General features: G+C 35.5%; 1 protein-coding gene across 2 annotated transcripts; it reads left to right on the top strand.

The window, feature by feature from the left end:
• The first annotated feature begins 484 nt into the window (after positions 1-484).
• LOC129257433 (electrogenic aspartate/glutamate antiporter SLC25A13, mitochondrial-like) lies at positions 485-22,969 on the top strand. 2 transcript variants are annotated; one of them, XM_064096832.1, is made up of 17 exons: positions 485-559; positions 1,071-1,127; positions 3,637-3,779; positions 4,680-4,795; positions 5,115-5,254; positions 6,106-6,252; positions 6,830-6,968; positions 8,109-8,202; positions 10,702-10,728; positions 12,387-12,541; positions 13,251-13,406; positions 14,912-15,045; positions 15,424-15,564; positions 16,198-16,336; positions 16,646-16,804; positions 17,464-17,554; positions 18,473-22,969. In XM_064096832.1, exons 1-17 carry the CDS (start codon positions 509-511, stop codon positions 18,642-18,644), a joined length of 2,061 nt encoding a protein of 686 aa, XP_063952902.1. In that variant the 5' UTR covers positions 485-508; the 3' UTR covers positions 18,645-22,969. The 2 variants fall into 2 exon arrangements, with proteins under 2 accessions (XP_063952902.1, XP_063952903.1); XM_064096833.1 differs by lacking the exon at positions 10,702-10,728.
• Positions 22,970-24,246: the final 1,277 nt, after the last annotated feature.

The raw sequence follows: 24,246 nt of genomic DNA on the forward strand, positions 1-24,246 counted from the left end.
TTCAAATTCTCGATACTAGCATCAAAGAGATAGGGGTGACTACTTATTTTGTATGCCCTATCTATCAAGTTCTAATCAATCCGGTTGTGTATTTGAAACAGGTGAAGCTGAGAAATTTTGTGAACAATCCAGTGCAATTCTTCTTGTGAAAGACTGAATGTATAAACATTTGTTACTTTCAAAAGGTTGTTTCCGTGAATTCTGTCCATTTTCTGCGATGGCAGAAAATCACTGTCCCTATATTCTGTAGAAATCTACCCTAAACTGGGATTTGATTACCGGTAATTATTTGGACATTGCTAAACAACCTCACAATCATGAGTCTAGTGCTCTAACCACTAGGCCACACAACATAAATTTTAGATGCGCACACTGTACTGCGCTTATTATGACACTTACATGTATAATGGACGTTAAATTACAGAATGAGATTTACTACTAGATGTATGTATAACTACTTTTTTGCTCTGTTTGATATACTAATAGGTGCAGCATCTGAAAAAACAAGATGTTCTTCAAGACAGCCTCTTGCGAATCAAGGTCGTCTGCTACACGCCGGGTAAGATGGCAGATCCTCCTTAAAAACAGACATCAGTTACCATTTTATACTGTGTTCACTTTGTAGGTCAAGATCTAGAGATAGGGTTGATTGTAAACTTTATACATCAGAAAAAGGTGAATCATATTTGTTGATGCGTTGTAGTGATAATGTGTGGAAGAGTACAGAACTCCAGGCTGAATGGTGATTATATGCTCTATTTGTTGTAACCCCCCCCCCCCCCACAAAAAGAGTAGTGTGAGTGTGAGCTAAAACAACCAGGTAGAGCAATCAGTGCCTGCTGACTTCTGTTTCCTTAGGTCCCACCAATGAAGAAAGTGGCCTTGGCCATAAATGTAAAAAAAAAAAAAGTATAGATGATTGAAATAAGTTAACTCTGAGAGCTGTGTGAGTTTTAATCAAACTACAAATTAGATATTCATGATGCATTAATATGCAACATACATGTATAGCAATTAATAATCATGTACTACGAGCAATAATCCATTTTAATATGTATACTTGTATGTAGGCACTTCACCTTGTGAAGCGAGCAGATCCAGTCCAGCTCCGCAATGTCTTCAGTAAAGTAAGTTCATGTCATCCTAATTTGTTCTTTAGAAAATATTCCATTAGAACAAATTAGAATTGGTAGATATTTATCATTATTATTATTCATTTATTTGGTATTTCAAACATTAAACAGAAGTTACTTTATAGTGTATGATAGAAATAATAATAAAAAAGGGTTTTTCCTGCTTCATTTCCTAAAGCTACCTAGAAAAAAAGATTAATAGGGGAAGGCGGAGTAAGTTGTGACACTTTTTACAATTTGTATGTTAGAATTGATATGACTTACAATATTGTAGTAATAAGTACCTTGCCTTTAAATTTGATTCTTGGGAAATATTTTTCACCTCTATATAACTTTCTACCACCACACTGAAAGTCATTGTGACCTTTGAAAAAAACGATGTCAAATGGCTCAACTTGCTCCATCTGTGGGGTAAAGTTGTGCCACCTTCTGGGGTAAGTTGAGCCACAAAAAAACTATGTACAAAATGCTTGCGGGAAGAACTGGCATGTCAATTTTTTATTTAAAGTCTTTTCACTTGCTAATTTCTCTATAAATACTAACATCCTCTAAAAGTAAAAGAACTGTCATGTGAATTTGCTCAATTCTGCCTGCATATCAATGGCTTTTTATGGGTTTTTTATTCATTATCATAAGAATTACCATGGCTCAATTTGCCCCATGTTGGCTGGCACAAATTACCCCAGTCCGAACTTAAGGACGTTCCACAGTTAAAGTGAAATCCATGTCATTTTCACCAAACTTTGCACATAGATACTTTAGAACCTTAATATTCGAAATATGCAAAAATTAACATAGGTCCATGTGCTTGATTTTTTTGCTATAGAACTTCAAAGTTCACCCAAACTGATGTTCTTAAGAATTGCGCATTCAAAAGAATTTGGCATTTTTAGACCGCCCAAGATTACTACAATGAGTTTAAACCTCTATTACTCAGTCAAAATACATGAAAAGGTCATCAAATTTCGCAAGAGAGTTAATAATTGTATCGTTAGAATGGAGAATATATTTATAGTGCTATTTGTTTGCAATTTCAAGTTTAACAGCACTGTCAGTTCTTAAAAATGGCGTAAAAGATAACAAAACCCCAATCTAAAAAATGTGAAATTTCAGTAACAAACTACAAAAGTACAATAAATGCTGCACTTTATTCAAAATCCATGTCATTTTCACAAAAATTTGTAGAGTTGTAGAGGAAGGTATACCTAAGAGGAACAAACATTAAAATATAGGGGTTCATGTGCTTGTTTTTAAACTATCAGTATTTTTATTAGAGCAAATGTGCTTTTTAAAACACCAAAAATGCGCCAAATGCTTTGTATCTATGTGAAGAAAAAATCAAAACCACTCTACCATTTATTCAAACTCGGGGTAATATTTGTGATTCTTGGCAGCACTGCAGAGTAAAGTATTTTGAAATTGTAGAGAATCTTTTTTGAATGGTCCATGGAATAATTCAATTTTTTAGCTTCATGAAATAACGCATCGGATCTGCAGTCAAAGTGCAGAAGATGAGAAAAATCAGCACATACCCGCAGCTAATTAATCACCCGTTCATCCATTGTGACGTCAGCGCGCAGAGTGTAAACTATGCGCAGATCATAATGCCCACAAACATAACTGTGGAACGTCCTTAATGCGATTTTTTTACATCCATACATTTCTTATGCATCCATCATGTAAAAGATTATGACAAGAATGAGAATCCATATCTGGACTAACAATATTGTTCTTATTTCTTTATTATATTTAAAGACATGTGTGGGTAAAAAACACTTAGCTATTTCACACCCTTTTTCTTTTTTGGCTGAAATTTGTATATTTCCCTCTAAAAATACTTTTTGTTTCAAAGTTGAAAACAATGTGGTGGGGTTAAGGGTTATGTAGTGGGTCATCGATGCATGACACCCCACAATGTCTGACTCATTCATTATTGGCCTGGGGGTGGTGGCTCAACTTGCCCCTATGCTCAACTTACACTGCCTTCCCCTACCTGTAAAGTTAAAGTCTTTACTTCAAACTGCAGATAATGCAGTGGGGATTCGGATGCTTTAAACTAAATGAATAATAAAAACAATTAAAAGTGTCAGAATTTCATAAACCCTGAAGTCCAGTTTATTTAAGACCATTGTCTAACTCTCTACTAAAATTATAGAAAGCCAATTATGTCAAAATTTTGTCTAGATCTTACATTGTTATGATATTTCTTCACTGTGCTCTTCCTGCTTTTATATGAAGAAAACTATTTCAGTAATTATTCCCTGCCAGTTGTGAATGAGTTGAGTGGCAAATTATATGATATATATGTGACAGTTGGCTATTCATAGTTAAAATAATGACCAGAGTATAAATTAAACCTAAGTTCTAAATATGGGCCATATGGGTTGGGGGCATGAGCTAATTAGGTGATACTTACCTATAAAAGAAACCCCAAACCTCTCTATCATCTTCTTAAAGTTTTACCAAGTTACAACATTGCATTTCTTGATATATTTTCTTTCAGCATGCGAGCATTGAGCGGGGAGGGGAGCGTTTCATGACGCCCGAGGATTTCATCAGAGGCTACCTCAACATGCAGCCTGAGAGGAATTACAATCCAGATACCCTGAAACTACTAGCTGGTGTAGCGGATCAAACAAAAGATGGGTAAGTCATGGATTCATGTTTTCAACATCATGGTTTTGATCATGCTGAAGACCAAAAGGTTACATCATTTGTATAAAAAAAAGGAAGCCAACAAAATTTTGTTGTCCAGTGTTTGTAAATAGAGTATGCCTAACATTGGATAATTTCAATCAATTAACTAAATGGGAAAGAAATTTTGATTTTAATTTACAACAGTAGACTCTGTTGAAGTACAGATTCAAAAGAATATTTAAGGCCACTCTCGATACCAAGATACTTTCTTTTTAATTTAAGTTCATACATGGAAGAAATTAATTGCAACCAATTATTTTTTCAAATTTCCTATTATAGTTGACTCTTCACCCAATTGTAACTGTAATTGTAATTGTTATGATAACAACAAAAATCTTTTGCACCTGTTTTTGTTGTTTTCAAATTATCATGGAATGGAGTTGGCAGATGGTTGCTTGGTTTTAAAAGTTCTCACTATGCCACTATCTGTTCTAGGTATCTGTGTTGGAGTTCACACAAAAAGTAGTTATATAAACACTATTGTTTCATGCAAAATATACTTTATCTATAAACAAAAAGTAGAAAGAGAAATTGTAATAGGGCAAAAATAGAATGTCAGTTCACCATGTCAAATGGAAGCATTTGATGTCTCTTCATGATCCTACTTAGTTATATAGCACTTTATCCCCCCCCCCCCCCGAAATCAATTTATGAAAACAAAGGTGAATGGGTTTTCTTGGGCTCGGTCAGCTTACAGCAAACAAAGTTGTTTATATTTCGCCTTGGTGTTTTGAGTGAAATGCGCAAGGAACCATAGCCCAAGCCATTGCCATTTAGCAATTGATTGAAAACCTGTGGGTTACAGAGCCCAAGTGTTGAAATTACACTTTTCTGTTATTGATGCTACAGGTTGATATCATTCATAGAGTTCCAGGCCTTTGAAGCAATGCTCTGCTCTGCTGATGCTACTCATATGGTAGCCTTTCAGCTGTTTGATACCAATGGATCAGGATTTGTCTCATTCAGTAAGTACTTCTAGTTCAAAGGTAAGGAATTGTAGGAAAAAGGCTGTTATATATTGATAACTTAATAAAAGTGTACTGCAAGCTGCAATTTATGTTGTATGAAAGTGTAAATTGAATTACTTCCCCTGACCACATGAAACTGGAAAAAAAACTGGGCTGTCCCACGACCTATCTACTGCAAAGCCATATATGAGTTAATCTTTATCATTATACATTGTATCTGGGATATTTTGAACAAATTGTCATTTACTCTCCGTGATGTCTTCAAATTGTTTCCTTCATGGGAAATTGCTAATTTGATAATTGTATTCTGTTTCAGATGAATTCAAGCAAGTTTTTAGTCTCACAGAGGTGTTCCAGAGAATCCCATTCAACTTTGAGTCCAGTTTTGTCAAACTTCATTTTGGAACAGAGAAGAAGAAAGAGCTGAGCTTTGTGGAATTCACACAGTTTCTTCATGTAAGGATCATTAAAAAAGTTTAATAGAGGGATCGATAGGGAGGGGGTTTGGATTTTGGGGGTGGACATTTGCAAGGAATGATTGTACACTGTATTCAGTTTTCATTCAGTTTCAAGTACCTTCATATCTTTATTGAGATTTTATGAAGAGTTCTAAAATCATCAATGTCCAAGCTTCTGAAGACCTCTTCAACCACATCTCCTTTTGCCCTTCTAGCTGTCTCAGACCTCTTTATTCATCATCAAATTTGAAGCTAATCCAGGGCCTAGGAACAAATATATGTTATGGTGATCAATCCTACTCTGTATTTGTCCCAATCCAATGGAATGAATTACCAACATACATCCTTAATGCCAACTCCCTTGATCAATTTGAAACCTGAATAAAGACACCTTTTTAATGAAGAGAAATTTCCCCATTATGTTTATCAACTCGAGTCGGTCATCATTCAGAAGCACTTCTTTGTTTGTTCGTTTTCTTTGCCAATGTTGACAATAAGAGATCTATTTATTTGTATTTATTGATTACATTTTTATTTTAAGGTTCCATGAAGTAATTTATCATAAAAAAAAGGTGTGCTAAGAACCAACAGTATTCTAATCACCTTACAAATTTTCTAATTATTACAAATTACATTCCCAATATTAAATTCTTTATTAAGTTCTTTACAGTACAAGATTGAAAAAGATCACATCCATTTTGCTTCCGAAATGATTTCCAATTTTCTTTTCTCATTGTGGGTCGAACCATTGTTCACATAAAATAGCTCCTAAATTTTGTTTGGCCAAAATGTTCCAGCACCAGTGACATCTGATCAACAATGTTTGTCGTTGTATTTTTGTTAAAACAGAACTTGCAAGAGGAGCATGCGATGCAAGCCTTTGTCAAAATGGATAAGAACAATGTAGGCATGATTTCTGCATTGGACTTCAACAAACTCATGACCACCATCTTGGGTCACATGCTCACCGATTACGTCCAAGATAACCTTGTCACAGTAAGTATACAAACAATTTTTCTTAAATATAACATACAAGTAACTTTGTCTCAGTCAAACCTCCTGGGACCACAGAACTATGTTTGACTTCGTAGATATTCGACTTAGAAGAGGTACTAGTATATATCACGTGTTTTGTATGATCTGGTCTGAAATACGACTTTAAAATATCCCTGGAAACTAAACAAGGAGCCCTGGAAATCTCCATTCATCGCAATGTAAAAACTTATCCAATATTGCAGATTTAGGCAGTAAGTTGTGAAAAGAAGTCCGCTAAAATGAAAAAAAATAAAACTAATAGTTTTTGGCCTGGTTATCATACATCTTGGCACAATGGCAAAAGACAGAATTTCTACAGGATAATCTTATCAATAAAAATTAAAAATTATCCAATATTACAGATTTAGGCAGTAAGTTGTGAAAAGAAGTCCGCTGAAATAATTAAAAAAAAAAACTAATAGTTTTTGGCCTGGTTATCATACATCTTGGCATAATGGCAAAAGACAGGATTTCTATAGGATAATCTTATCAATAAACATAGAGAAATGTATTTCTTCTTGTGGTCATTTTTTTCCAGGTTGCAGGAGGAGAGACCAAACATCTTGTCAGCTTCCCTTACTTCAATGCTTTCATCAGTCTACTCAAGGACATGGAACTAATGCAGAAAATCTATGAACACATCACCAATGGCTCACACACACAACCTGTTACAAAGGGTAAGTAGACATAGGCCCATATTCTTGAATTCAAAAGGGGGATGGTAGGTGTTTCACAATGATTTAAGTGCCCCCCCCCTGGTGGTCTAGTTATGATTAAAGTGATTGGTTAACATTGGTTTGACTTTAAAAAAATCTGAGCTAGAAGGTCACACTTGTTACCTGTGTCTGTGATGTGTTACAAAAATGAAGCCCAGAAAAAATTGCGTTCGAAAATAATTATTTAGTGCTTCAAAAATTGAAATATAAAGTGACCGAAAACACCATCTTAAATTTCATCCCATACACTTATGTGTATATAGGCGTCTATAAGACGTTTATTTACAAAATCGGGGTTTGCCTTGTAGTTTTAGCTTTTCATTCTCAATAATGATTGTTTTCAGGGTTTATTAGTTCTAATACATGCACTTGTACACATGTTTCATCTTGGTTTGAGAATTTTTTTAATCGGCTGCTCACAAAGTTAAACAATACCTTTAAAGGAAGCAGGTCACAAATTAAATTATCATGATATACTTATTTATGCATTTATTTCATTATGGACATTCTACATTTTAGGAACTAGAGTGGCAGGCACAGAAAAAAAGATTAGTATATGTAAGAGTAAGAGTACCAATTAACCTCACCTACCTCGAGTGCATCATAGTGTGGATGAAAGTCTTTTTGAAGGAAATAAGTCTTCTAGCTGGGATTTGCACACATGAGCCTTTGTTTGAAAGGCAAGCATCAGAACCACGAGACCACCATTCCTGATTCATTACAATGATTTCTTGTTGGAATGCCTCTCAAGGACTGGAGAGAAAGCATACATTGAGTGCAGGCAGGCCGGGATCCAATGACCGGGAAAATTATATATTTGTAAGGATCTTTGAGATGGTTCCATGACATTTGATCTGGCAAAAATTGTTCGGCTTAAAAAAAATAAAGAAATTCCATACACTAATCGAATGACTAAATTCAAATCTTGATTTAACACTTTACCCTACCCTAAACCTAACCATATCATAAAACCATATTTCAACTCTAGCCGTAACCATACATCTTACACGAAATATAGCCCAGAGCGCTCTATGAAAGTAGCTAATCATTACTATTATGATGATGATGACGATTATTTTCTTGCTTTATTATTTTTTTCAGAGGAGTTTCTTCATGCTGCCCAGCAATATTCTCAGATCACCCCTATGGAGGTAGCTATTCTCTTTCACATATGTTGCCTGGAGGAATCAGTAGGGTGAGTTGTTGATCACTGTCGGTATTTAAATCAACTACGCAACATTTTTACCAAGTAGTTTACTTGGAAGGTACAAAAATTCCTGGCTTCCAACCAGTAAATATGATTGCATATTCAAGCTGGAAAATAGGTAGTCTTGAGGACTCCGTGAGCATATTTTTTATGATTTTGATATTGTCATAACTCACGGAGTCTTGACAAGGCATCCTATCTCAGTGTGGAGAAGATACTTCTTACCAGACCGATGTCATGTATCCATATTGTAAACACTGCGATAAAATGTAAATATTGATTGTAAATATTTTTTATTATGAAAATAATTATTTACAATCAATATCTACATTTTATGATTCAATAAAAAACATTTTTAATCTATGAATTTTTTTTCAAAACTGCACTTCCTAGTGCCGCTACGTATGTGGTACGTACGTGTACGTCATATCACAGCGGGTTCAAGGGTCAGGCTATTGTATCGCAGTGTTCACCATGTTTACAATATGGATACATGACATCGGTCTGGTAAGAAAACTCAAATTTTTCATATTTTTTTGGGGGAAACTATGATCCCTTTACACGCATTAGGAGTATAAGGGTATGCAATTTAATAAAATTTTGGTCTATAAATGGACCACTACTTCTAATGTTAAATATGAAGGGAATTCCCTTCTCTACTAGTATCTTCTCCACACTAAGATAGGATGCCTTGTCAAGACTCCGTGAGTTATGACAATATCAAAATCATAAAAAATATGCTCACGGAGTCCCCAAGACTAGAAAATAGGTCAGAAGAAATCGTAGCAGAACATGTACTCTCTAAAAAACAATTTAAAGCAAATCATCACAAATTTGTTTTTAATTGGATAACTTATGCTTGATTTGGAATGGTACAAAAATTTCTTGCAATGCCCCGTTAGATGTATCTATGTTTAAGATCAACTCAAGTCCCTTACTGTAGGATGGCGTGATGATCCTCGCATTCTTGGAAATTTGCTCTTATCACCTCCCTTCAGTTCACTGTATGAGCCATTCCGTGGTCAACTCTTGGCTTCAATAATTTCAATATCCATAGATGTTTAAAACATGGAGAGCTTCATCTGTGTGCACGTAGAATAATTAATCCCTATAATGAGAGGTTTTTTTTCATGAATACCTTTTATTTCCCTGGGGGGGGGGGAACTTAATCCTAGGTATCGTGCAGTATATGAAATTCATGTGGCTGATGGGCAATTTTGGCCTCATGATAGCCCAAATCGCCCCCTAAAATTCCCCCAAATTTATGCTTTGGGGTGACCATTCTATTTAGAGTCACCCCAAGATCTGTCACAAACAACATTAAAGATTATTTAGAAAATCAATATTCTAACTTTGGCAGAATAATATTTGCTGTAACTGCATAATTGCTTGTTACCCCTAAAAAGTCACCCTTAAAATGAGAGAAATAGCCCCCAAAATACCACAATCGCCCCAATGTAGAAAAAAAAGATAGCCCCTGAAAAAAAGATTGTAATTTACTACCCTGATATTATTGAATACCCTTCGAGTGAACAATAACAAAAGAATGACTTGGTAATAATTCCATAGAGCATACTTACATCAAGATGAACATTTCAAAATTTATATTACTTTTAATTCCATAGATCACATTTACATCATGATGGACATTTCAAAATTGATATTACTTTTAATTCCATAGATCACATTTACATCATGATGGACATTTCAAAATTGATATTACTTTTAATTCCATAGATCACATTTACATCAAGATGAACATTTCAAAATTGATATTACTTTTAATTCCATAGATCACATTTACATCATGATGGACATTTCAAAATTGATATTACTTTTAATTCCATAGATCACATTTACATCATGATGGACATTTCAAAATTGATATTACTTTTAATTCCATAGATCACATTTACATCATGATGGACATTTCAAAATTGATTTTGCTTTTTGCCACATATAGTACAGGTTTGGTTCAGATTTTGATGTTATATTTCATCTTCAATCCAACTTCTTAAAATATCTTGAAATAGATGATGATAACAAGAACATGCTATACTTTGAGACTAACAGAAGTAGTCCATAGAGTTATTACAGGATTTAAAAAAATGGTGGAGAATTTGTTAAGAAATAGTAAACTATTATTGTTAAATATATAATGATATTTATTTTTATTTATTTTTTTATTTTTAGCAGAGAGGATCCAGAAATTATCACACTTGGGTTAGCAAATGTATGCTTTTTAACTATTTTTTGATGTGCGATTTTCTGTCCAATAAACTAAAGTCCGTAGATAACATGTCGGTAGATGCATGGATTTAAAAAAAAATATTAAGTCTGATTTAGATTTAGGTTGTAAAACCTAGCTTGTTGACAGTGGTGTATGATAAAGATTAATTTTACTCATACTTTAAACTCTAAATCATGGAATGCTTCCCTATTTTCCAGAGGTAATAATGCTGTCATTTTGTATTATTTTAATTAAAGTCTTCAAAGAATATTTAGTCGAGAAAGGTAAGTGTCATTTATTGTGTACAAATGAATACAGGTGGTGATGATTTTATAACTAACATGTAATTTTTTAATTTCCCCTTTTAAGAAATGAAATATGTAGATAATGTGAATAAAATTAATGTATACTCTTTTTCCTAAGTGGAGGGTGCAGTACATTGTAAATGATAACACAGAATTTTCACATGATTAAGCTATAGTATACAATATACAGGTACATTTAACAGTTGATGTTTTTCCCTATTTGATAGGGGGGGAGCATTTTCTTGAAATTGAAAACTTAATAACAATTTTGGCAAATTTATGGTCAGTTATTTATTGTTTTGCAGAACGTTTAATTTTTAGATTTAACAGACAGTTTGCTCCTGTTTTGTCCCAGTCATTTTAATTAAGAATTTGGTTAAAATCCCTTCTCATTAATATTAAATGGTTAGTTTATAACAAATCATTATTGTTTGGAGATCGAAATTGGAGATGCCTATTCATATCAACATCTGGCGTCAAAAGATATATCTGGTATGAGAGAAATCTCAGCATTTGTCTTGAACTTCTTTGTCTTAAATTCCCCAACTTATATCCTGGTGACAAATATATGCTGACTTATCATTTATTTCTAATGTATATTTAGAAATTTTGTTTATCTTTTCTACAGTATTCAATATGTTGATATAACTCCTTATTAATTTTTTTTTTCTTCTAAACTTGCACCCAGTCATACTGTTGGTCTAACAAGACAAAATAATCCAGACTATATCATTTACTGTGATGTGTGATCTAACTTCATGCAAAAACATGTTGATATATATCTGCACAAGTTAAACTAATGTCCAGTTTATGTTGTACATTACTTTCTACAAAAGCAAGATTACTTTCAAAACCTAAGGGTGTCACATCTCCTGTAAACACACAACTCTGTATCAAAAGTTTTATGATGATATTCAATCAGGTAAAGGGATCTTTCACAAAGACTTATGTGTGATTTGAATTCACTAATAAGCTGCAAAGCACCAATATCCCCATATATTCAACATGTAAACTTATTGATGATTACATACCTGTAGTAAAGCTCATAGAGAATAATGTGACCATCATGATGCTGTGGTATGTACTACAACTTACAATAAATTTAAGTGCGACTATTAAGTCGGAATTTACTTTTTTTCAAACTAAGATGATTTACTGACTTTTCATGCAGTGATTCCATTGCGTGCATGGTAATGATTATGAGTACTGCCTGCATGGTTCAAACCTTAGACCAATTGGCCCTTTTTAAACTCAGATTCAAATTGAACCATGCTCTAAGTCTGTGCTAATATGGGAATACCAAAATGTCAAAACTTTGTTTATGACATATATTCTAATAATAATTCTTATTTACTCAGAGTAGCCACTTCAGCCATTATGGAATGTTCTCCCAGCGAGCCCTTCATAACATAACATGCTATTGTTACCCTTCTCCATTCCAATATGCCGAGCATCTGATAAGAAGGCAGAAGATCCAATTTTTTAAGTCTTTGGTATGACTTGGTTGGGGATCGAATGATCAAGGATGAAATTGTTTTAAAAATCTTGAACTGCATGAAGATGGGATGAAGAGCCTGTCTCCTGATAAAATAATGCTAACAGATATTTTCATGTTCTTCTTTGTGTGTTAACCACAGTCGAGTCACGTTTGAAGATCTGGTGAAGATCACGCCGCCGACTGACGTCATCAGCAAACTACAGGTGTCACAGCCCAAGGAGAAGGTGGAACGTACAGCTCTTCTATCTGTATTTGAGTCCATGTACAGATTCACTTTGGGTGCTATAGCAGGAGGTAGGATACGATTAGGCCTTTTCTAGACCAACTTTACTTTCAAACTATATATATTTTGAAAGAACTTTGAACTACCCATTTTTAGTTGGGCGTAAATCAACTTTAATATTGATCTAACTGAGCAGGGGGTGGGGGTGGAGGGTGTAGGCAGGAAGAGGGGAAGGGAGGTAGTTGATAATATCTACACATAGTAAAACCAAATTAAATATGGAATTCTCAAACCATTGACATGAATATTAATTTTTAAACTGCGATACAAACCCCAGAGAGAAGAAAAAAATAGGGAGAGAATATAATCTTTCACATTTAATTTGTATACACATGTTTTTGTAATTTTACTATACCATTGTATTATAGATTTGATACACTCTTGATTGTATTTTTATCACCTAACTTTACTGGTACTTTATCACATTCTTTAATTTGTATCGACTCAACTTTTAATCTTCTTTTTAAGGTCATAGTTGTTTAAAATTCTAAATATTTTTTTACATTTACATTTACTTTTTGCAATCATTTGTAATTTAGCCTCAGGCTGAAAGAAATAATGTATGACAATCATATGATTTATAACGCACCAAATCCACTCTGCAGAGTACTCCAGGTGCCATGAACAGAGAAGATAGAGAGAGAGAGAGAAAGAAATAAAGAAGTATGAATAAAGACCATTATTAAAACGAAATGTTGGTATTTTGTCTTTGTCCACCAGCTACCGGAGCGACGGCAGTATATCCCATTGATCTGGTCAAGACTAGAATGCAGAACCAGAGGAGTGGTCAGATGGTCGGTGAACTCATGTACAAGAACAGCTTTGATTGCTTCAAGAAGGTCATTAGGCATGAAGGCCTCTTTGGTCTCTACAGAGGTGAGGGTCAAAGGTCACAGTTCAAAAGGTCAGGGGTCAAGGGTTGCTAACTTTGATTGTATAGGGAACATTTCATGAAAGGACTTGTTAGCGTTTTATCCAACAAGTCCTGTTTTATCCCACAATTACCATGGTAACAGTGCTTCTCAGTAAATCAGAATCAAGGAATGTTGTCAGATCTGACACCTTGTCGGACGAAATGTTGATGAAACGCTCCCCTGATATCAGGAATTCATTGATCATGTTCATAACCAGTGGCGGACCGTAACCCGGAGGAGACAATGATTGGAGGGGCACTGTATTGTTTGTGAACATTGCTGTGCCCCTCCAATGCTTTGTCTCCTCCGGGTCACGGTCCACCTCTGTTTATAACTTTCTCAAATCACAATTTCATACAATTCTGTTGTTAGAGATATTACTTAGATTTATATGTAAGACTATAGCCTCTATTTGAATTGTAAATTTAACATTTACCAAGCATTTTCCAAGTAACAGCTGTTAAAACCTTGTATCTTGAAATAAAAGAAAATGAGGGCAGCATGGAAGAAAATTTAGAAATGATGGCAACTTCATATTATCTGAAAATAGTCTCCTATTTCCTGGGGAAAACCCCCTTCTAAGCAAAAGAAGATTGCCACTTGAGTCATAACTAAAAAACTGACCTTTTTTGAGCTGCCCTAAGATCTTTTTTTTTTGAAATGCAAGGTTTGAACACCCCAGTGAGTAACATTATGCAATTTACGTATATTTGATACCATTGAGATTTTTATGATCTATAGCAGGGGTTCTCAAACTATGGCCCTGCTGGTTTTTTTAAAAATCACTTTTAAGTCACAATATGAAACATAGCTCAATATGATTACATTGTGTATTCATGTAGACCTAACCGTAATAAAAGTAATGGCAGTCAAATTAATTTGACTTTTAAACAAAGTTTAGTGGAGGCTTTTCTGTCTGTTCGATCTACTTTCTTATTAGATGACTAGCGCTGTTCTCACCATGTTTGGATCTACATACAGGTGCGAAAGTGCATTTTCCACAATGAACATTTTAAAGAACTAATTCATACCAAAGTACCTTGACAGGGGCCGCGGAACGGTTTTCAAAGAGGGGGGGGGGGGGGGGCTGGCCATGCAAAAAATCCCAATCATATGGTAATTTTTACGTTTTTGTATACATGGTTTTGGAAAAAAAAGTGTGGGGGGGTTAAGCCCCCCCCCCCCCCCTAAGTATCCACTTCACCCTGGCCCTTTCAGGTATACTTGGAGTCTCATCTGGCCCTTCAAAGAAAAAGTTTGAGAACCCCTGATCTATAGCCTTTATGCATTGCCCTGTATATTGTGTAACTTCTGAAGGTTTCCATGGCGAAGAAGAATAGTGTAGTAGGTTTCACAGTACACCATGTATCTTTCTTGGGCAATCAAGTATGTTTGGAGGTCTGATTAAGTGGTTTAAAACAGTGGGTCACCATGAATTTAAAAGAAATCATTGCTGCTTAATTTCAGGTCTTCCTCCTCAGCTGATAGGAGTAGCACCAGAGAAAGCTATCAAGCTAACTATGAATGACTTTATGAGAGACAAAGTCAGGAGAAAGGACGGCACATTTCCATTCTGGGGAGAAATGCTCGCAGGAGGATGCGTATGTATTACCTTATATAAAGCATTATATCAGTGCTGTGTATATTCACTAAAGATGGAATATTATAACATTATATTTTAATGGACTTGTGTGTCACAGTGGGTTTTTATTCACCAATCTGAGGCTTCCATATAAGGTCATTCCTTGTTCCATAATGTATTGTTTCTTTACTTCCATACACTTTGACCTTTGACATTTCGTTGTCTAGTGGGTCACAGTATTTCTCCACTACTCTTTAAAAAAGGAAGAATTTTTTCCAATGTGAGTAGACTTCAATGCAAGATAATTATCAGTTCCAGAGTGTATTATTTGTTAACTTACATCTATGCTGACTTTTTACACCCTGACCTCTGACATTTGACCTTGAATCTTTGACAGGCTGGTGGGTCACAGGTTATGTTCACCAATCCCTTGGAGATTGTCAAGATTAGGCTTCAAGTAGCTGGTGAGATTCAGACAGGTCCCAGGGTATCGGCCATCACTGTTCTGAAAGACCTTGGTCTTTTGGGACTCTATAAGGTATGATAGTTTTACCATCAAACTTCAATGAGAATAATTACAATGTTATTGACCTTATGTGACGTCATAATCACCCTCCCTCCCTTATGTGACGTCATAATCACCCTCCCTCCCTTATGTGACGTCATAATCACCCTCCCTTATGTGACGTCATAATCACCCTCCCTCCCTTATGTGACGTCATAATCACCCTCCCTTATGTGACGTCATAATCACCCTCCCTCCCTTATGTGACGTCATAATCACCCTCCCTTAGAGTTGTCAGAGATGCGTAAGTGAAAAAGTCTTGAAAATGATCGTTCGGTTATCTTTTTTTAAGGATTATATGTTTTGAGCACATTTTTTTTGCAATTTGTTGATCTAAATAGCGCAGTATGTATGAGTCTATTCACAGGCCTTATGTACTCTACCAAACTTTGTATACAATGCATATTGTTGCCCCGGCTGGAGCTGAGCCACCATTACAGACACTACAGCGTTCTAGGAATAAGTCCTGCCAGGTACCCATTTACTTCACCTACTTAAAAATGAAAGGAATAGAAGAACATGTAAAATGAAATCGAGTGCCTCATGATAATACTTATGAATATGCAGCTTAGATTTTTATGTATGTATTTCTTTCTTTCCTGTCAGGGATCAAAAGCCTGCTTCTTACGTGATATCCCATTCTCTGCGATCTACTTCCCATGTTATGCTCATCTAAAAAAATACTTTGCTGACAAAGACGGTCACAACTCGCCAGGTTCACTCCTTGTTGCTGCTACAATTGCTGGTAAGCTACCAATACTTTTACATTAAATTTTAAGTCCATGAGTAAATAGGGCTCTTAGAGTTCCCTTTCTTAAGGTAATAGGCCTACCAGTATAATAGAAATAGGCAATTATTGAGGAAAATATGAAAAAAATAGTCCAAGTGCTGCATTAGATCTCTTGTGTGCAGATCCATGATGTTTTGTTCAGTAAAAAAAAAACATAACAAAAACATGGGACTGCACTAAAAGGTCAGTTCAGTCCCATATATGCTCTTTTGTTTTCTTGATATGCAGCATGTCACCCGTAATCATTTGAATTTGATTTTTCAGGTGCCCCTGCTGCCTACTCTGTGACGCCAGCCGACGTAATCAAGACGAGACTGCAAGTGGTAGCCAGAGGAGGGCAGACCACCTATTCAGGAGTGATAGATTGTGCTAGGAAGATCTACAATCAAGAGGGTTTCAGGGCATTCTGGAAAGGAGGACCAGGTGAGAAGCATTGTGGTATTGCATTTCAGTCTTGCGGCTTGTAATCGTTTGAACCCCATCGAGGTCTAGCGTCCTTAAGCAAGATGTCAATCCACAGTTTGCCCCTCCCCACCCAGGTGATGAACGAGTATCTGGTAGGATGTGGATGCTGGAGTATGTAGTCTGCCTAGCAATTGGGTTTGGAAACCCTTTTTGGAATGCTCCCCAGGGAGAGGAAAAAGTCATGATCTGATGACCCGTGTGATAACATCTATGAAGTGCTTTGAGATGATGTTGTGATGTATTCAGGGCTATACAAAAGTTGAGCATTATTATTACATATGTTTCACAAAATAATAAGCTTTGTAAGGTCCCTTGACAAAATTCACAGTGCTTTTCCAGTTCCCTCCCAATTTTGGTTTGTCCATGTACAGATTGGAAGAGGAAAAGTGGCTCAGACTTTGAATTGGGTATTCATTTAGGGGTTATAGTTAGTCCTGGATTCTCAGCTGATTCTCAGCCAATCAAAATCAAGGAAAATTGTGAGATCTGACTTGTCAGATGAGAAATATTGATGTAACACTCTCCATTTGTTTTCAGGGTTGAACTCAAATAGAATGCTTCTATCCGGTTTCTCACTTTTAAACTTTCCAATGTGGTTTTTCCTCGTTGCTTTTCAGCTCGTATCTTCCGTTCATCCCCTCAGTTTGGTGTCACCCTGCTAACATATGAACTTCTACAGAGAGCTCTACCATTGGACTTTGGAGGAAGGTAAGCACTTATTCTGGGTGTTTACTGGTCCTTGAAAACCTCAAAAGTCCTGGAATTTTAAAATGTGCTCCCCTCCAAAAGTATCTCTGCTTTAATGGTATATTTTTAACCAAAATGGTAATATATATACATACATTTCAAAGGGTTCAGGGAAGTCATGGAATTTTAATTTATTGCTTTTTATATCCTGAATAGTCATGGTTTTCTTTTTGTTGAAAACATGAAAAGTCATGGAATATCAAATTATGGACAAAGTGAATAAATGGAGATGTTTCAACCTTTTTCTTTTGGTGGTGTCTTTCGTTCGTAACATTTGCTGACTGATGTGAATGAATGTGTATAGCGTGATATGAATTTTCAATGAGAAAAGCACTGTGTATGTGTATACGAAATACATGGGTATGGTCAGTGTGTGTGTGTGTGCAAGGCTCTGTCTTGGGCCACCAGAAATTAAAATTGGGCAACCATTACTGGAAAAATGCGAAGTTTTGGCAGCCCGATCACACAAAGTCCTCTTCAGCGTGTGATGTATGTATTTAAACCGGAGCAACACAAAAAGGTTTTTTTCCATTTTGTTTTGCGTCACCGTTTGATCATTCAGGCATATGCAACTGAAAGGTAAACTTACCATTGAGTCAAACCAATATTAAAAACATATATATTCACATTTTCATGAATTATTATGTCCAGTTATAGAAAGTCTATTCAATATCAGTGACACATCCGGCCAGGGGGGGGGGGTGGGAAGGGCCGTGCTTCTTTATTTGAGAATCACTCATTTAACATACAAACAAATGAAGTTGAATCCAAGAAAATTGTCATCTGGGCCATCTCTATTTTGACATCCTGGATCTGCCATTGAATATATTGTGCAATTTCTTAACTAATTTGCATTACTGTTTGTTTATTGCTTTGTAGCCGACCGGAGGGATCCCAGGTGAAGGAATCGCATCATCCTGCTGATCTACCCCCAGTCAATCCTGAACATATCGGTGGTATGCAACTAGCTGTAGCAACCTTCTCTGGTGTCGAGACAAAGTTTGGTCTCTTCCTACCGAAATTCAGAAACCTCCAATCGCAAGCAACCTAGGAGAACTATAGGAATAAGCTTTTTATCTTAACTTAAACCCAGCATAGAGCTGGTTATATAATACTTTTCAAAAAAGTATGAAATGAATATGATATGATGCAAGTTTGTTTCCTTTCGGTAAAAAGGCATGAAGGTTGGCCGTTCACGTGCGTGTTGTATAAGAATAGAGTATATACTATATATTGATCTTTTATATACAAAGTACACCTTAAAAAGGGGTTATACCGGAGAACAGTCAAGATAAATGCTTTTATAGTCAAGTGTTATGAAAAAAGATCATAATGAATTCATTCTAGTCATAGAATACATGGTGTTAAAGCAGTCTTTGATGAAGTTCATGAAAAATGAAAATGACGCCAATGAAAGAAGAAACATCTTCTCTCGTTATCATCCATGCAGAAATTGAATTGAATATATAGCAAGGCAAGTTAATCATAAAAATTATATGCCATTGCTCTACATTAATGCCAGGAGGATATTTCATAAAGCTGCTTGTAGAGTTACAAACATTTTTACGCACTACTTAAACATGTTTTTCTCTGCTTAGACAGCTATTTAGGGGATATGTCATTGTGCACAAGGAAGGGTCATGAGTTGTTCGTAAAGTCATTCATATATGTAACTCATGGATAGCTTATAGAAATGACCACCTGGGCCCCGCAACACAAAGGTCAGCGATTTATCATATGCTTGATATTCACGATTGATTGTGTATTGTAGTCTATGCAATCGATCGTAGAAAAATGTTCTACGATCATTGCTAACCTTTGTGTTATGGGCCCCAGGTCTCAGTTGGCCTAGGGTGACCTTGCAGAGCCTGTTGACACATCACATCTTCCATATTTCACGATCTCTCTTGAGATACAATCTCCGACTTCTTCTTCTGTGCTGGTGCAGCCCGCCCCTTATTATATGATTTCTTTGATTCCCTACCAGCATCCTCACCCTTCAAATTTTGTTAAGTGGGGAAATGTCAGATGTGTTGAAAATTTTCAAAATTTGTAAACCCATAGGCAAATAGACCAAGAATAGATGGCATCACATGATCACCGAAGGGGCACTTTAAGGAAGGTCTGGTTGCGATGTTCTTACTGTTATCGTACGGAGATAACAAGGCCATTGTTTGACTTCTGCACAAAATTTGTAGGAAATTTGGATATTTAAAGATTTTTTCATAGTTGTCATGTGGAGAAGACCGTAAGGATATTGCACTGTTCTTGGTAGAGCCTTAGTACGGCCTACCCAAATATGGGGGGGCATTTCATGAAAGTTGACTTATTAAATTGACAGTGCTGACGATTTCAGTAAAATCCTTGGGTGTTGATTGGCTGAGAAGCACTGACCTCTGATTGTTACTATGGTAACTGTTGGAGGATGACAACCTTTCAGTGCAGACAACTACCATGACACAGTCCCTTGGTCCACGAAAGAAGTCGGCACTATGCACATAGATAATGTGACCACACTGGTGTAAAAAAAAAAAAAAAACAGAAGTAAGGTTACCATGCATTATCTGCAGCTAAACCACACCTGAGCGTGGCCAGTAGATCCATACTACCATACCAGGACTCTTGGACAATACAGGGCATATTGCATGTGATTGAAGTTATTCATGGTGATGAGTTTGTGGATAGTATGAATAAGAATGTCAAACTGACATTGTGAATGTATGCAGTTATTTCATTTTTGAGAAACATTTCAAATGTCTGTGTTTTAAACGATTGAAAGTTTGATTTGAAGGCTACCAATTGAGACTTGTCCGATTGTATTTAGGATAAAGTCCATGAAATATTAGAGTTTGATTTACCTTTTAAGTCATTCATGTCAAGAATCGTTTAAGGTTATATAAACTTCCCTAAAACTGCAGTGTTTAATTCAAAATTGAGTTTAGAATAGGCTTGTATTCATCACTTTTTCAGCATTAGTCACAGAGCAGCAAGGATAGTCTGAAAATTTGAGCTACAAAGTTTCCCAACTATTTTACCCCCTTAAGAACATGACTTTGAGAGTCCTGCAAGGCTGGTCCTATTCTTTGGTTTTTCCCTTCCAGTCTGCTCAGAGACTAGAAAATATTGGCCAAACAGATTGTTTTTCACCTCCTACAACCTCCACTCCCTATGTTCTATATATGTCTTCATTGAGTTGAGATATATCTCCCTCTGTGAAGTCAGTAGGATTAAATTCTCGACTTGATAAAGCAATTTTCACTTATTTTTCAATGGTAATGCATATATATTCCAGGTGGGAAGTCAGTACGTACTTTTGATTAATTTGATGTTTGCCAATCTATGCAGCTGTAATGAGGGTTATGTGGTGTAGTCTTGCCATGTTATTGTCTGAATTAGATCAATTTGCTCACATTGACACAGAGCAATTTGTCAATCATTTTTTTGTGAATGGTTTGGGCGTTACTGTAGTATAATTTCCTATTTGACAAAATGATTTAGTTTGAGTACATATACACAGATAATTTCTGTTCTGCTTAGAAAGGGCTTACAGAGCTTTTCATTGTCATATTGGCCATATTTCACTTAACTGACAATATAGTGAGATTGAAGGCACATTTGCAGCTTAAATAATTTTCATATGTCTCCTCTATTTCTGTAACTCAGTATATTTTTGATATTATTCAATTAATTTCATTTTTATCTTATTTTTTATATTCTTATTCTTATTACAATTATTAGAGGTAAGGGTATCTGTAGAATTTGAATATTCAGCAACTTTTTTCATTTTTCTTGGAAGTTAGAATAAGGTCCTCATATTTGATGGCAAATATTTTATCCATAAAGTAGGGATCAATTTGTAGCTAAATGGAAAAAAAATCATCATTTTATCAAAAAATAATATATGAAATTTGCATTGAATTTTGATTTTTAAGTCATGGTTGATCCTTTCTTCGAAAGTGCCATCTTGTAAATCATGTTGAAATCTAATTGATCAAAAAGTAATTGTGAAACGATCCCGGGGATGTGTTTAATATGGTGATATTGATATGAGCTTGGGGCTTGATTTGATTAATTGTATTGAATTAAGGCATAAAGTGCTTGCGTGTAGATATATATGAAATTCTATATTTTATTAAAAACTAAGGTCACAAATTAGCTGTTTTTCCTTATTTTTGTTATGATATATTTATCAAATTTGGGCTTATTTGGTGTTAATGCATTTGAACAATTTTCATTGGTCAGCACTATTGTACAAATGCTTATAAATTATATCTAATGAACAATGGTGGAGGTAGACTAAGGAATACATGACAAACATGTTACCCAGTGCTTGTTTTCAAGGTTCCATGACACTTGCTCCGGCGACAATTGCTACGAAGGAAAATCTGCACAATAAGCCAAACATAAAATTTAACCTCCATAAGTAAACCCTGATCCTTACCTTTACATTATTCTGAACAAAAAAAAAACTCAGTCGTAACTTTAAAGCTATGCCCTCTGAGATATGAGGACCAGAGCAAATGTTGCAGGAGAAAATGTTGTGTCATTGCTTTGAATTTCATTTTCCATCAATGTTGTATTCAAGTAAATCTCACTAATATTCCTCAATTTCAGATATTCATGTTTCCTTTTATTTTGTTTTCTAATAGCATCTTGAATACTTGAAAATTATCATCGCTATAATAATAATAATCAATCTGGGATGGAATAGTTGCCCCTCTTGTACAGAAATATTGAAAATTATATTAGTTGCATATTGATGTAACTGAGTTATAAATGTTATATTTCTGCATGCATCCTGCATTCATTGCATATTGATTCGTAGTATGCAAAACACCTTGATTCTCTATTTGTGCCATTGAAATTAATTTGTTAGCGGGAAGCCTCCTAACTTGATCCTGTTATAGTGTCTAATTGATTTTGATTATAACGTATGTGGTTATAGGTATTACTTACTCTTCTATCTAATAAACAGTTATGTAACATGTATTAATGAGAACTGTTGCAAGGCTAGCACTATTGCAAAGTGAGTTCCCACTTCTACTAGTTCTAACTTTTGTCTTCATAAGACATGAAAATGATTTTTGACTTGGATGAAGTTAGCATTCAAACAAATATGAAATAAGGTTGTTTTTATTGATGCGTTGCAAATAGTTTATTTGCAATAGATTACAAATTTGCCACTGAAATTTTACAATTTGCAATTAATATCAGCTGTAACCAGTCAGTTCAATCTTTCATTTGCAAGAAGATTGTTTGACTTATGATTGATTTGGGACCCAAAATTGATGTTCAATTCATTGCAAGTAATGAAGTGCTGACATTGTCATGTCTGCTGTTGTGGTTACTGGTAATAAACAATAACCTCATGCCTGAGCTACGTCTTACTGCTTCCAATAGTCTCATAGAGTCTGTATTAACAGGTTCTGATGTGATCATCGCGCCATTGTTCTATTCAAATGTGTGATTAAGCAACTGTGAGAATATTATTAGTATGACATCAGAGTTCAGTGTTCTACTTCGTTTTCTTCTTCTTTTTGGTTGCTTATTTTAAAGTTAAGTTTACAAACTGGACACATATGTTCCTTCCCTTTTGCTGGACACAAATTATTGGAATGTGATATTACTAAGAATTCTTCTAGTACACTTCTGATGTTCAGTTCTCCAATTTATATCCATGTGATATACTGAAGAGACACAATGAATGAACATTGCATTCCAACAATTATTTATTTAAATAATTTTGCCTATTAAAGTCAACTCTTTTGGAACCTCAGAAAGCTCTTTTAATCATAGGCAAAAATCAACGTCGTATGCATGTTTTCCACAATCTGATCTAAAACTTACTTTGACTTTGGGGAATATTTGACTTTTGGAAGGTTGCCTCAATGAAAGTTAATCTGTAGAGAGGCTGTTCTGTCTATAGTAATATGTTAAAGTGTGCTTTTTCTGACTGGATCTGTCACAAGTTAGTTTGATGGCTTGTTGAGTTGAGTTTGCGAATGGAAAGTGGGGGGGGGGGGGGGAGACCTCCACAATCTTGGGAATTATGCAGGGGGGGGGGGGTCATCCATGAAGATGTGCTATTCAGAGTGTTAGGAAAAGACTTGAGCTTCCATACAGCATGTATTCCTTGATCAGCTGGTGTCATTGTTATAGTCAAAGCCTTTGAAATGGTCATTTTGATATGTGATATTAGCTTGCTTACGTCCTGTTTGTAATGAACATCACCACAGGGTTGAGTTTCCATACAAACAAGGGCTCCAAATCGAAACGCTTCCCTTTGAAATGCCTGTGCTAATATGATGAGGTTCCTAAAACCTAAAACTACTTGCCAATGAGGGAAGCTAGAATAGATGCACAAACATTTTTAATACTTTGTGTGCATTGGTCATTATTTCCTTACCCTTAACCTTAACTAGGCCGGGGGAGGAGGAGGAGGGGGAGGGTACTCCCACCCCTGACACAATACATCAAAATCTTGAAAGATTTCGCTGCAACATTTCAGGATGTTTTCTTTTAAGTAACTATTGAGAACCAATTTTGTTGTCTTAGTTCACAGTTTTGAAGTTTACTGATTATGTCACAGGCGACATGCATGCACAATCAAAATGCACGACCGTTGTCTGAGCAGCTGTATGATCTACCAAATA

Source organism: Lytechinus pictus, chromosome 3 (assembly GCF_037042905.1).
Source record: "Lytechinus pictus isolate F3 Inbred chromosome 3, Lp3.0, whole genome shotgun sequence".
Classification (NCBI taxonomy): Eukaryota; Metazoa; Echinodermata; class Echinoidea; order Temnopleuroida; family Toxopneustidae; genus Lytechinus; species Lytechinus pictus.

Coding starts and splice junctions, on each gene's coding strand:
- LOC129257433 (XM_064096832.1), top strand. CDS start 509: ATGTTCTTCAAGACAGCCTCTTGCGAATCAAGGTCGTCTGCTACACGC. Junction 10,729..12,386: donor AGAATATTTAGTCGAGAAAG/GTAAGTGTCATT, acceptor TGTTAACCACAG/TCGAGTCACGTTTGAAGATC. Junction 15,046..15,423: donor AAATGCTCGCAGGAGGATGC/GTATGTATTACC, acceptor AATCTTTGACAG/GCTGGTGGGTCACAGGTTAT.